This window comes from Fragaria vesca, unplaced genomic scaffold (assembly GCF_000184155.1).
Source record: "Fragaria vesca subsp. vesca unplaced genomic scaffold, FraVesHawaii_1.0 scf0512971, whole genome shotgun sequence".
Lineage (NCBI taxonomy): Eukaryota > Viridiplantae > Streptophyta > Magnoliopsida > Rosales > Rosaceae > Fragaria > Fragaria vesca.
The window spans coordinates 45,221-58,480 of NW_004443399.1; the positions used below are offsets into that span (position 1 = coordinate 45,221).

General features: G+C 48.2%; 3 protein-coding genes across 3 annotated transcripts; 1 reads left to right on the forward strand and 2 right to left on the reverse strand.

Moving 5' to 3' along the window:
• The first annotated feature begins 208 nt into the window (after positions 1-208).
• On the forward strand, positions 209-3,700 carry LOC101296828. The gene has a single exon (XM_004309542.1). It carries the CDS (start codon positions 209-211, stop codon positions 3,698-3,700), a length of 3,492 nt encoding a protein of 1,163 aa, XP_004309590.1.
• A 3,767-nt stretch (positions 3,701-7,467) lies between these two features.
• On the reverse strand, positions 7,468-10,876 carry LOC101297108 (wall-associated receptor kinase 2-like). The gene is made up of 4 exons (XM_004309543.1): positions 9,994-10,876; positions 9,781-9,945; positions 8,931-9,613; positions 7,468-7,737 (listed from the first exon to the last, which is right to left on the reverse strand). Exons 1-4 carry the CDS (start codon positions 10,874-10,876, stop codon positions 7,468-7,470), a joined length of 2,001 nt encoding a protein of 666 aa, XP_004309591.1.
• A 1,016-nt stretch (positions 10,877-11,892) lies between these two features.
• On the reverse strand, positions 11,893-12,606 carry LOC101297399 (wall-associated receptor kinase 3-like). Its single transcript, XM_004309544.1, has one exon. It carries the CDS (start codon positions 12,604-12,606, stop codon positions 11,893-11,895), a length of 714 nt encoding a protein of 237 aa, XP_004309592.1.
• Positions 12,607-13,260: the final 654 nt, after the last annotated feature.

Sequence of the window (13,260 nt, forward strand, 5' to 3'; positions counted from 1 at the left end):
CCATACGGGGTAACGGCCTCCAACCTAGCGCGATGGGGACTTACCCAGGCGAAGGACGATTTGCAACGTCCTCACACCATCGCCGATTCCACACCCCGCTCTGATGGATAGTGCCTTCTCAAAAGAGACACGCGAGGCTGGCGAGTCCTTGTGCGAAAGACTCCTTTCGTACTGGGCAGAACGCGAAGCCTACGACAAGGTCGCGACTATGGAATATGTCGACGAAGTGGTGGACTATACAGATACCAAGGAAGAAACTATTCAGTTATCACCCGCCGCTTTGGACGATACACCACCTCAAGTCCGCGACCCCATCTCACAAGTTGACGTAGGGACAGCAGACAAGCCTTTACTTATTTCCATCAGTGATAGGCTGGCGGAGGATGAAAAAGAAGACCTTCTTACCCTATTACACGAATACAGGGACTGCTTTGCCGACAAGTACGAGGACATGCCTGGTTTGTCCCTGGATTTGGTTTTCCACCGGTTGCCAACTTATCCTGACCGCCGTCCAGTACGGCAAGACGGCCGGTTCATGCGAACTGAGACTCAGATCGTCGTCAAGGAAGAAATCGAAAACATGCACCGATCGGGTATCATTCGCGTGGCGAAATATAACCAGTGGTTATCCAATGTTGTCCCCGTCCGTAAGAAAAATGGCAAAATGCGCATCTGTGTTGATTACCGCGACTTAAACAATGCAACGCCAAAGGATATATACCCTATGCCTGTGGCCGACCTCCTCATCGACGCAGCTGCGGGGCACGAAGTGCTGTCCTTCATGGACGGAACAGCCGGATACCACCAGATTCTCGTCGCTGAGGAAGATCGCCACAAGACGGCTTTCCGATGCCCTGGTTTTGCCGGCGCTTTCGAATATGTTGTTATGCCTTTCGGCCTTAAGAACGCGGGGGCAACATACCAGCGCGCCATGAACCTCATCTTTCATGACATTTTAGGGAAGTTGATCGAAGTTTACATTGATGATGTGGTGGTCAAAACCAAAACACGAGCAACCCACGTTGCAGACCTGCGCCAAGTGTTTACACGGATGCGCCGACATAACCTGAAGATGAACCCCGCCAAGTGCGTATTCTTCGCAGAAGCTGGCGATTTCCTTGGTTTTCTAGTACATCAAATGGGCATTGAAATACCAAAGGACAAGGCGGAGGCGGTAATCACCGCTTCACCTCCCACCACCAAGAATGAGCTTCAACAGTTGCTTGGGCGAATCAACTTCCTCCGCCGTTTCATATCAAACGCGGCAGGGAAGGTTCAACCTTTCTCACCCCTACTCAAGCTCCAGGGGGCAACCGAGTTCGTCTGGGAACCCCAACATCAACAGGCCTTCGATCGAATCAAGGACTACCTTACCAACCCACCAGTCTTGATCCCGCCTCACGTACGTTTGCCGCTTAAACTTTATATCGCCGCGGCTGACTTGTCCATCGGCGGCCTCTTGGCCCAAGACGACGAAAACGAGGTGGAGCACGCTGTTTACTACCTCAGCAGGGTGTTAACTGACTGCGAAACACGCTACTCACCTATGGAGAAATTGTGTCTCGCTCTATATTTTGCGGGATGCAAGCTGCGCCATTACATGCTTGCCTTTACCACGGTTATGATCGCTCAATCCGACCTGGTCAAATACATGCTCTCACGCCCTATCTTACGGGGACGCATAGGCAAGTGGATATTGGCCATGTCCGAATTCTCGTTGCAATATGTTCCGCAAAAGGCAGTAAAAGGACAGGCAATAGCAGACTTTCTAGCTCATCACCCACCTTCAGGGCTCACGGCGTTTCTCGAGTTAGATTTCGCTGCTGTAACACTCGCTCCATGGACCCTTTACTTTGATGGATCACGAACTGAAACCGCAGCCGGAGCAGGGATAGCCATAGAAAATCCCGCAGGGGATCGCTTCTCCTACTCGTTCCAGCTCGATTTCAAATGCACTAATAACCAGGCCGAATACGAAGCGCTCATCATCGGGCTGGAAATTTTGTTGGACTTAGGAGTCCGCGAAATCCAGGTCTTTGGCGATTCTCTGTTGGTCGTCAACCAGCTGGTGGAGAAGTTCAAGTGCTTAAGCTTGTCCATTGAACCATACCTGCGTAAGGCATTTGCAGTACTGGATCAATTTGAAGACGTCTACATCGAGCACATTCCACGCGAGTTCAACTTCGCCGCCAACGAGCTCGCCCAAGTAGCGTCCGGCCTTACCCTGCGCGATGGCGTGCGCGAACGTTTGCTCAAAGTCGAGCGCCGTACCCTTCCCTCTTTCATCACAAGGGGGCAATTTCAAACCGACATCCCCGAAGTCGCGACCTTAGACCCTATCGATGAGGACTGGCGGCTACCATTTATCGCCTACCTCCAGAATCCCATTGATGCCGCTCACTCAAGGCAGATACGTTTCCTCGCATTAAACTTTGTTTTACGAAATAGCGAACTACGCCGGCGAGTAGAAGACGGCAACGACTTTCGCTGCGTATATGGGAACGAGGCTAAACGTCTCATGCGCAAAGTACATTGTGGGGTTTGTGGTTCGCACCAGGCAGGGCCAAAAATGCGTTGGTTGATCAGGCGCCATGGATACTATTGGCCGACCATTTTAAAAGACTGCATCGCCTTTGCCAAAGGTTGCCAAGACTGCCAGGCCCACGGACCAGTGCAACACATACCCAACATTCCATTACAGCCTATCATTAAACCCTGGCCGGGTCGCGGATGGGCGATGGATTTCATTGGCATTATTCATCCATATTCTTCTGAGCAGCATAAGTTCATTATCGTCGCCACCGATTTTTTTACTAAATGGGTCGAAGTAGAACCGCTCAAGGTTGCCTCCTCTAACTCAGTCCGCAACTTCATTTTCCGCAACATTATATCCCGCTTTGGTATTCCGGAGTGCATCGTTACGGACAGGGGGGCAGCTTTCATGGCCGATTCCGTCGTTAAATATTTAAACAACTATGGAGTCAAACTCCTCCACTCTACACCATATTATGCACAGTCCAACGGCCAAGCCGAGGCCAGTAATAAGGTCATCCTTGGCATTCTCCGGAAGATGCTGGAGTTAAATCCACGTGTCTGGCATGAAGAGCTTTACCACATATTGTTGGCTTACCGCACTTCAAGACGCGGCCCAACGGACACTACCCCATATGCTCTTATGTATGGTCATGATGCCGTCCTCCCCCTTGAGATCAATATAGCTTCGCTCCGCGTCCAGGAACAACACCAACTACTTGGCAAAGATTACGTCCAGGCTATGTGGCAGGAGCTTGAAGATCTCGATGAACACCGCGTCACCGCTTTCAATAATCTTATCCTCGAGAAACAGCGCATCGCGCGGTCGTACGACAAAGTCACGAGAGGACGAAGTTATGCCGAGGGCCAAAAGGTGTGGCGCGCTGTCCTTCCACTCGGGGAAAAAACCGAGGGCCGAGGCAAGTGGTCAGCCCGATGGGAGGGACCTTTCATTATTCATCGTATACTCCCCAAGGGGGCATATCACTTACGCGACATAGACGGCACCATTCATCGCAATCCTATTAATGGCCGTTTCCTCAAACGACACATTGCTGGAGTTTGGGAGCGCGAGGATCCTTCCCCAAAGCCCGTCACCACTGTCAATAGTGCTACGCGCCATCGCGTTCTCGCTTCGCAGCCCAGCACTAGGGGCAACCCGAGATAGAAGAAACAGCAAACAATTGTAACGCACCAGCCTAAAAAGGCCAGTGCTAGATTTGGGCCTATTCCAGAGGCCCTAAGAAATAAGTTCATCCATTTTCTTCATTTTCTGTAAACGTGCAAAGTCTAAACACAAAGACAAGTACAAGATTGGGGCCTATTCCAGAGGCCCTTAAAAAATAAATTTATTTATTTTCCCCTCTTTGGCGTTCCTAATACAGATTCCATACGTGGCTTTGCGGCCGAAGCAATTACATTGATGGAAAGGATGAAATGTTTACATTCAAAAACTAGGTCTAACGATATTGATAACCTCAACCCGCATGTCTTGCAGGGTTGAAGAAGAGGCCTCCACCGCCGCCGCGTTCATCGGTTAAGGCGGGCGAACGTCCCGCTTCCTCAGGCCGGCACAAGCCTGGACACCGGGGTCCCTCATGCTACCAGTCACACCTCGAAGGTGCGTCAAGGACACTGGCCGGGGCCTAGAGCACAAGCGGGTACGGAACCTCAAGAACCTCACGTTTGGACAGAACAGCTGGGGCAAGGCAGAAGGCACCTGGACCATTTGTTTGTCCAAACAAAGGCTTGGCCTGAGAGTAGATTTTCAGACTCACTCCCGGCCTGAGAGTAGATTTTCAGACTCAAAAGGAACGAGGGGTAGAGTTAGAAATTGGAGGTTTTGCTTTAAGCAAAGACAGTGAGATGAGGAGAAGGGGAGAAAAACCCATGGCAGTGGGTGTAAAAGACTCGGTTGATGCCTCACTTCAACCAAGAGGTTTGTTTTTATAGGCGAAAGAGGCCGATTTGTCCCTTTGACAAATGTCTTACATGCAGCGATTTGCTCCGAGATGTGAGCTTTGGAGGTAAAGTTGGATGCGTCATTCCATGATAATTGCCCACGCTCCAAGCAGGCAGTTGCATTGGAAACCTCCACCAAATCTCAGAAAAAGATTTTTTCCTGGAAAAGCAGCTTTTACACAAGGAAGATTTGACAAAAGCGGGAAAGATTTGATTTCCATGTGGATATTAGAATATTACTATTTATAAAGGTTCATACAGAAGGGGCACAATACTAACTGGGCCTAAATCCGCCTAGAAGCCCTATACAAGTCTAGGAGAAGGCCTTCTAAGGCCAACTCTTCAGCATCCAACTGGGCTTGGGCTTCATCCGCAGCGGCAGTAGCTGAGTCCAAAGCCTCTTGGGTCTCCTCCACAGCCTGCACACGAGCCTCTGTGTCTTCAGCTTGTGCAAGGTTTTGGCGAGCTTGAGCAAGTTGAGCTTGCAGCTCCGCTATCTGGGTCTCCAAGGCCTCCACTTGCCGGGCATAAATAATACATGGGTTCTCTGAAGACGCCTCAGGAACATTAACGTCTTCAAGTTCAGCCAAAAGGACTGCCATGTGATTGTTTAAGGCCTGGCGAACTCCCTCTTGGGCAGCTGACTGGGCACCGGCATCTTGAACTCGGCGAGGCTGCAGCTCGACAGCATCAATAAGTTCCAAAGCATGGTCTAAGGCTGGGGTGCTGCTGGCAAGGTGGCGAATCAGAGTTCCATGAGCCTCGCGGGCACGCCTCACCAAGTCGAAAACATTCATGTGAGGACCTTGGCGTAGTAGCCCGTGAAAGAAACTCCGGGCTAAGCGAATGATCTCTGGATCGGCAGGCGGGGTGACCCGGGCCCGAAGACGAGCGGTCCGGATAGCCAAAGAAGAAACCGCCTCGCCAGATGTTCTCATTAGGGCCGGAGTAGTTGGTTCGACCTCTGCAACGGTCTCGCTCTCTGGAGCGGATGGCGGAACCTCAGATCGCGTTGGGTCTGTTGTTGCTTCAATAGTCTGGGCCACTGAGTCTGGTTGCAAAGGAGAAGACTCAAACACTGGTTGAATATCCTCTGGCGGGATCGCCAAGGAGGCAGTGAAGTCAGAGAGTAGGTTAGTTCGGTCGAAACCCTCGCCCCGAGCAGGAACCAAGGTAAACTTTGGAGAAGGATCAGTTTCGCTGGCAACGCCGATTGGGGAAACGGGCAGCACGTTCACTTCCTCGATGAACGCGGTTTGTTCCTCGACCACTGGTTCCGGGATAGGGACTTCAACTATCCCTGTTTCTCCTTCAATAGCGGCGAGGCGAGGACGGATGCGGCGGCGAACCTATCAAATGCAAAGTTAGTAAGTCGTTTTTTTTGGCCTTGGTAAGATCGGCTTGAAGAAAATTTGCTTACCAAACCATACTCTTGCCGATATCGTTCTTCCTCTAGCAGCTCTTCCTCGTCCTCGGCAGGGCGCTTGCGAGAGCTTTCTCCGTTTGTTGATTGAGGGATGATGGGAGCAGTCTCACCATCATGTTCCGCCACGAGCTCTTCTTGAGCAGGTGCTTTCCCCTTATCTCCGGTAGCCTCGGGTCTCCTCGCCGATCTCCGGCAGGGTACAGCCTGTAAAGGTAAACGAGAGAATTAGGAGGAAGTATTTTAGTAGTAAAGGCGGTATGAGAATTACATTGGTTAGTAGCTTACCTCGGGTGCAGAATCGTGTTCTCGAATCACGATCCCGGTCTAACGGCGAGTAGCAGGAACTGGCGGGGGTCCAAGCCTAGACCTTGTCAGAGTCCTTTGGCTGCCCTCCGCGCGCTCGCGCTGAGCATCAAGGACGACGCGATCCGATTCACCCAGCTTGTTGTACAGTGGATCAAAGATGGCAGCAAAAACAGCGTCATCTGGAAATTCCCAGTTGTTGTCTGACAGAGATCGACACCAAGAAAGGTAGGCGGGGTCAACGCCTAGTGAAGGCTCAATTTCGAGCAAGTCGGGAGTGAGAGGAAAAATATTTTGCAGCGGAGTGACCCGATCCGTCTCGCCGATCTTGCGCCAGGATGTGTACTTGTTCACTGAATGGAAGAGTGGATAAGGGACCCCTTGGAAAAAGCCAAGCTGCCTGGCGAAGTGATTGGGAGCATAGAGCTCGAAGCCTTGTTCATCCTCGGCGAGCTGAAGGTCGCAGCACGAGGTCGCCCTCATGAAAGTTGTCTTGGCATCCGAGTCCGAGTCGGAGCAAGGGAAGAACCCCGCCAACAAGACTTCAGGGTGGCGCCGGCGGACCATCATGTCTATGGTAGGGGGCGGCTCGAGTTGATTGTACAAGATGGAGAGGCTGGCGAAGAAGGACAAAGGAGTCCGATCCGCGGAGTTCCTACACACAGCGAACCCAAGCAGTTCTTCCTCGGATAGGAACTCAAGTGGAGCCCGCTGGAAGAGCGGGAAATATAGCTGCATCCATAAATCCAAAACCCATAGCGGACCAGCAGAGAGATGGAAGGGCTTTAGGGAGAGTGTATGAAGGGTCCGGTAGAGCGCGCCCAGCACAGACTGCCCTAACCCTACTTCGATCCCGTTGTAGAGTGCTTCGGCTAGTTTGGTCCATTTCCCTGTAGGCTTATGAGCGCTGCCACAGAATACGAATTTATCAAGCCAATATTCAAGGAAAGCGATACCTCCTTCATGACGTTCTGCATGGCCGATGTAGTATTTCCTCCATACTGCATACGAGCCTTTCAGGGCGCGGCGAGCCCCCAAGTTGCAGGAGTACGTGAATTCGGTCGATGCAAAGTCGCCTGGCACATATGGCTTAGCATGGATGGGCAGCCCTGTGATGGCAAGGATGTCCAGCAGGGAAACACTCATCTGTCCGAAAGAGAAATCGAAGGTGTTGGTGGCACTGTTCCATAGACAAGCTGCAGCGGCAATTGGTGCTCGATCAGCATGAGGGGGCAGCGAGAAACTTAAGGCAATGGCCTCGCGGATGCCTGCTGCTTCCCAGATTGTTTGATCGGTCTTTTGGCGAGCCGCATACCATGCTCGGTCTTCCCCGGTGGCGGTGGGCCATTCCCCGACCCGGATGTTTGTGTGAGAACGGGCCTACTGAAACCAGGAGGCGAAATTTCCCGGTTCGCGGCGTTGGGCAAGAATAGGACGGCGCACAGAGTCAGCATAATGGTTGAGGTCGGCGGCTGACAAAGGCCGTGATGGCGTCGGGCCAAGCAGGGCGGCTCCTGTTTCAAGGAAATAAATAGGTGTCCCTTGAGGAGGGTTGTTGCTAAAGCGGTGAGCAAAGTTAGTTGACCAGGAGATCGCCGCCGTGAGGTTAAGATTTGGGTCTCTAACAGCCGGTTTGGGAACCATTTTTCTGGGTTGGGCGAAGTGCGGCGGTGAGGTTTGTTGTTTGCAGAGAGAAAGAGAAAGTTTGGTTGGAAAGTGATGGTAAGATGTGGGGACCCGCATCGAGGCTTATAAAGGGACGGACCGTAACGTCTTTTCAATCAATAGCCGTAGTGAAGAGACGCGATGACGATCGAAACGTCAACACGTTTCAAATTTCGAACAGTCGTAATGATGAAGGGAGGCGATGACGCCGAAACGTCAGCACCTTTCGAATTTCGAATTTCCGTAACATATTTATTAAGGCCTTTTCGCTTATCCGTTGCGAAATGGTTTAAGCTCAAGGCCTAGGGGGCAATGTTTGAGCCCAGCGAGATTTTTGGTCCAGGACTCGTGATAGTTCTGGATAACATTTGGGCCAATACCTGTGGCCTTTTTTAATATGAAGCCCATGAGAGGTGGCGAGCTTTGACAGCGAGCGAGGTAGATGTTTGGCGAAGACTTTGCTGCTCCGCGAGATTCGTGAGATTCTCGTTTAGTTTGCGTAGGAGTCTACAGTACTTGGCGAGGCGAGGCGAGGCGGCGTTAGGAGTCTAACCTTAGTCTATTGTGACACGCGTCACGTGGATAACACAGGTCGCTGGCAAGTTGAATCCAAATGGGTTTGTGATTAAGCGAGGTGCTATATAAGGGAGCTTGATGACAACAAATACACACACAATCAATCATACAAAACAACTGCAAGTCTTCGAGCATCCTCGAAACCCTAAAGTTCTAAGTGCACCCCGCCTTAGTTCTCAGAGCCCGTCTGGACTCGCCTCTCCTTCCTAATTGTTGCTCTGCTCGCTTCGAACAGTGAGTATCGATTCACAGGTGACTAGAAGTTTGCTCGTAATTCCTCGCCCGCGAGGTGACACCGGAGCTCTCCTTCGCCTGGTTAGAAGTCAAGAACGCGCACCGTTCTCGTTCCGCGTCCGCGCGGTGGCGCGCCCTGCAAACCCTAATTTACTTTTGGTAGCACAAGTTACCTCTCTACCCCTGCTGAGGATCGTGGCCAAAACACTAGGTATCCAAATGTCCCGAGCACCAAAGTTTGTATTTCGGTTTGACCTAGAGGAACCAACCGTGAAGCTCCAAAGTCCGACACTTTGGCTGTATAATTATCATCCAGGAGTATATTTGCTGCTTTCACATCTCGATGTATGATTGGCATTGATGTGGAGGAGTGTAAGTATGCTAGTGCTCCAGCTGTTTCAACAGCTATCTTCATTCGCAGTTCAAATGACAGTGATGATCTTCTTTTATGAATGTGCTCGTATAGAGTGCCATGGTTGACAAATTCGTATACCAGTAAAGGCACTGCTGTCTCCAAACAACAACCTAGTAGCTTCACCACATTTCTGTGGTTGATTTGAGAAAGAACAATCACCTCGTTAACAAACTGTTCGCTCTGGGTCGAGGTACCTCCTTTTGACTTCTTTATGGCAACTACTTTGTTGTCCTTTAGTACTCCTTTATAAACTGTTCCGTAGCCTCCTTCTCCAAGGACTCCACTCTCATGGTAATTGTTTGTTGCATTCTCTAGTTCTTCTTCGGTGAAGATTTTTGTTGTCTCCACTGAGCCTCCATGGTTAGCGAGTTGTTGTAGTAACAATAAGCCACCATTTTCTTGAAAGTACTTTTCTTTGAGTTTCTTGAGCTTTTTGTTCTTCATTGCGCAACAAATCCAAGAAATTCCAACGAACAGAACCAAGAAGCCCCCCGTTACACCTGCACATATATGTCAACAATCAATAATGGTGGTTATGGAGGCAAACTCGCAATGAGATTAGAAATAGTACATACTCAATGATACAATAAGCAGGAGCGTCGTCTTTGATTGTTTTTTGCGGATCTCCTGAATACAACTTTGATGATTCGTTCCATTGCTTATGTACCCTCTGTCACACGGACTGCAGGAGTAACTTCCAGGTGAATTTTGACACTTTCCATTGGTGCAGGTGTTTGAAACCTTGCACTCATCGATATCTGAAAGAAAATCAGGAAACGCATTTTATAAATCAACCCAAAATCAGATAGACTTTTAATTTCTGGCTGCAGCACTGAATCACACACACACAAACAAATTAGATATCAAGTGCATATTTCACCTTGGCATCCATCAGGGAGGTAAGGATTTCCTTGATAACCCTCTAGGCATTGGCAAATATAACCAGATCGGTCATTGCTGATGGTCCGATCGACACACGTACTATTAGCCTTGCATGCGTAGTCATCTTTCTTTTGAGCTTCATCACATGAAACTTCTCCAATTTCCCAATTCAGAATCATGGGAAGCTTTTCAATGTTGGACAGATCTTGGAAACTTGTATTCGGGGAAAAGGTAAAATTGCCTTCTTCCACAATGAAGGCATAGCTGCATGGATTGAAGTCCAGTACGTATGTATGATTATAATAACTGTCCAGTCTGACAGTGTAGTTGAAAAGTCCGATAGGGATGTCAGTTTTGCAACAGCCAACACCGGAGCAAGACTGTTCGACGCTTTCACGGTTGTCACATATGGACATGCATCCGCTCATTAACCACTCTTCGTCGGCACGGTAGCCTCTGAAAATTGCGTAAGTGTCGCAACCAACGGCAATGAACTTGTTTCTAGTTTGAGAAACGGTGAAAGGACGCACCCAGAGATCTGTTAGAAAGTTAGAACGCTCGCCCTGGCTGTTATAGCAATCGCTGGCTACAAACTGCGGTATCTGCATCTCACCCTCAGCCAGAGATATGTTGGTAATAACGATGTTACCATCTCCCAACGTTGCTATTGGAGGTTCAGCGGATGTGTTACAACGGACAGAAAAGTCTTCTGACATGTAACAATCCTTTTCTATGCCAAACGGATATGGAATGGTGAGATTGCCGCAGTGGTCAGTGCAGCCAGGAAGGGCTTGAGGCGGGAGGGCTTCAGCTGCTTCTGCTTCTTTGTCCGCTGCCGCAAATGCGAGGAGAACCAGTACTACCAGCAGTATGGATTGCATACTTGTTTACCTGCTTGCTCCAATTGATTCAGTACTTAAATTGAGAGGTATAAACGTTTGAACTGTATTTCTTATGAGTGAAGACTCTGAAGTTGTGCTTGCAAGCTCTCTTTTTGTAGACAAATGGCAGGAAGAGGTTGTGAACGAGTCAAAATGTCTTGGTCGTCTCTCTTATTTCCAGGAGCCACTTGGTAAGCCCAAAAACTTGGTATCTTTTAGTTTATATGCAAGCAGTTAATATAGAAGAGATGTTATATCAAAGTCAAGCACAAGTTATGAGATCAATCGGTTTCAAGAAAAGGAAAGCTTTGAGGTACCTCATTTGCCAAGCCAGGACCCTTCTGCCTATACGTGATTTGTTTTCTGATCACACATCACTATAAATTGACTGACGGGGCACAACTTCCATTTTCACCGATAAATTTATGCAAGGAAGTGAAGAAACTAATTTTTCTATGCAATGTCAATGTTACGGTTCGTTTTCCGTTACAGTTGATGACCACGGTGACAAGTTGAGGTAGGAGACTAGAAGTTTTTGAAGCTGTAACTTGTTTGGTTGATTGGTTTATGTCAATTTCTAGACATTAAGATGAAGTCGTCAAGGTGCCAAGTAATTTAAATGGAATTAAACAATTTCTTTTTGCAATACGATGTCTGGTGGAAATTTTCTAATTTGCAGTATATATGAATATGACATGACTGGTGGAAATGTTCCAAGCGAAAACTAGTGACGGCATGCAAATTCAACTAGTGTAATACATATCTACCTAGTTTGCATATTATGTAATATACATGTCTCCTCAACTAGTGGACGTGTGAAAGGCAAAGGCCTTAACCTCATAGCTAAGGCAAATCCAGTTGCTTGCTAAGTGCATGTGCACAATAGCAGGAAAAGAACACCAGTAAGACTGTAAGACCACACTTGATTACTTACATACAACAATTGCAAAATGTGAAAACGCACTTATCTGACAGAAACAACCATACTAAAATACATACAAGCGACACCGATCCAACTAACGTCCACCACCATATGGCATCAACTGCAGTTGTTTTTGCATGCTGTCATATGCATTGGCCGTACCACTGGTTAGACCACTAGAACTGCAATCATCTCCAACACCAACGACGTAACCGTCTGAATTGAATGACCCGAGCAAGTACTCAGTCTCTTCTCCGCAGAGACTAGCATTAAGTCCCCACGGATGTTTTGCTGTGACACTCATTATTTCCTCGAGCTCTTTCGCAACTTCTTTCATGGTAGGCCTTTCCTCCCCTTTTACCCTCAAGCATCGCTTTGCGAGATTGGCCACTTTCTTTACCGTCTCAATGTTTCCATCGTTCACTATATCATCGTCAAGAATTTGATCCAACCAATCTTCTTCCATGGAAACCACAAAGATGCTTGCTAAGCATCTATCTTTAGAAAGTGGCACTTTGCTTGTTATTAGTTCCACCAGGACAACTCCAAAGCTGTAAACGTCACTCTTTTCTGTTAGCTGGTTTGATTGCAGATATTCAGGGTCTAGGTATCCCAATGTCCCGAGCACCAAAGTTTGCATATCAGTTCCTGAATGAACCAAACGGGAAGCTCCGAAATCTGACACTTTCGCCGTGTAATCATTAGCTAACAGAATATTTGCCGTTTTCACATCTCGATGTATGATTGGTGTGGAAATTGAGGAGTGTAAGTGAGACAGTGCTTCTGCGCTTTGAGTTGCTATCTTCATTCGTAATTCAAAAGGGAGAGGTGATCTTCTTTTATGAATGTGCTCATAAAGAGTATCATTGGTAATGAATTCGTATACTAGTAAAGGAACTTCTGTTTCGAAACAACAACCTAATAGCTTCACCACATTTATGTGGTTAATTTGAGAAAGGATAATCACTTCGTTAACAAATTGATCACTTTGGGTCATGGCACTTGTACCTTTCGACTTCTTTATGGCAACCACTGTGTCATCCGGTAGTATTCCTTTGTAAACTTGAAGGTATAAGGATAGTTGGCAGTCCTTCTATCCCAACAAAACACCTGAAGAGCTGTCTCTACTGTCAAGAAACAAGCTCGAAGTCAATGAACATCTCTCATGGTCTCAGGTATCTCATGCATCTGCATATCATCTGTTTTACACAGAGGATAGCAGCTTGGCTTGCTATCCTGTTCTCTGAGTCCTAAAGTTGTCTAAAGTTTCAGAAGTTCTTATTATTATATTTTAGTAAGTTCTTTGGTATTTCAAACTAGCTTCTTTTGACAACTGAGATTGTGCATTTGTCTTGGCGCTCAAACCAGTCTAGGGTTGAGATCTTTTGTTATGCCAACCCGTGACCAAATGGCTTGTGTCCAAGGCTCCAACTTGGTTCGTATGATACATAGACCAATGTAA

Coding starts and splice junctions, on each gene's coding strand:
- LOC101296828 (XM_004309542.1), top strand. CDS start 209: ATGGAATATGTCGACGAAGTGGTGGACTATACAGATACCAAGGAAGAA.
- LOC101297108 (XM_004309543.1), bottom strand. CDS start 10,876: ATGCAATCCATACTGCTGGTAGTACTGGTTCTCCTCGCATTTGCGGCA. Junction 9,946..9,993: donor CCTCCCTGATGGATGCCAAG/GTGAAATATGCA, acceptor TGTGTGATTCAG/TGCTGCAGCCAGAAATTAAA. Junction 7,738..8,930: donor AAACCGAAATACAAACTTTG/GTGCTCGGGACA, acceptor TCCTTGAAACAG/GAGCCGCCCTGCTTGGCCCG.
- LOC101297399 (XM_004309544.1), bottom strand. CDS start 12,606: ATGAAGATAGCAACTCAAAGCGCAGAAGCACTGTCTCACTTACACTCC.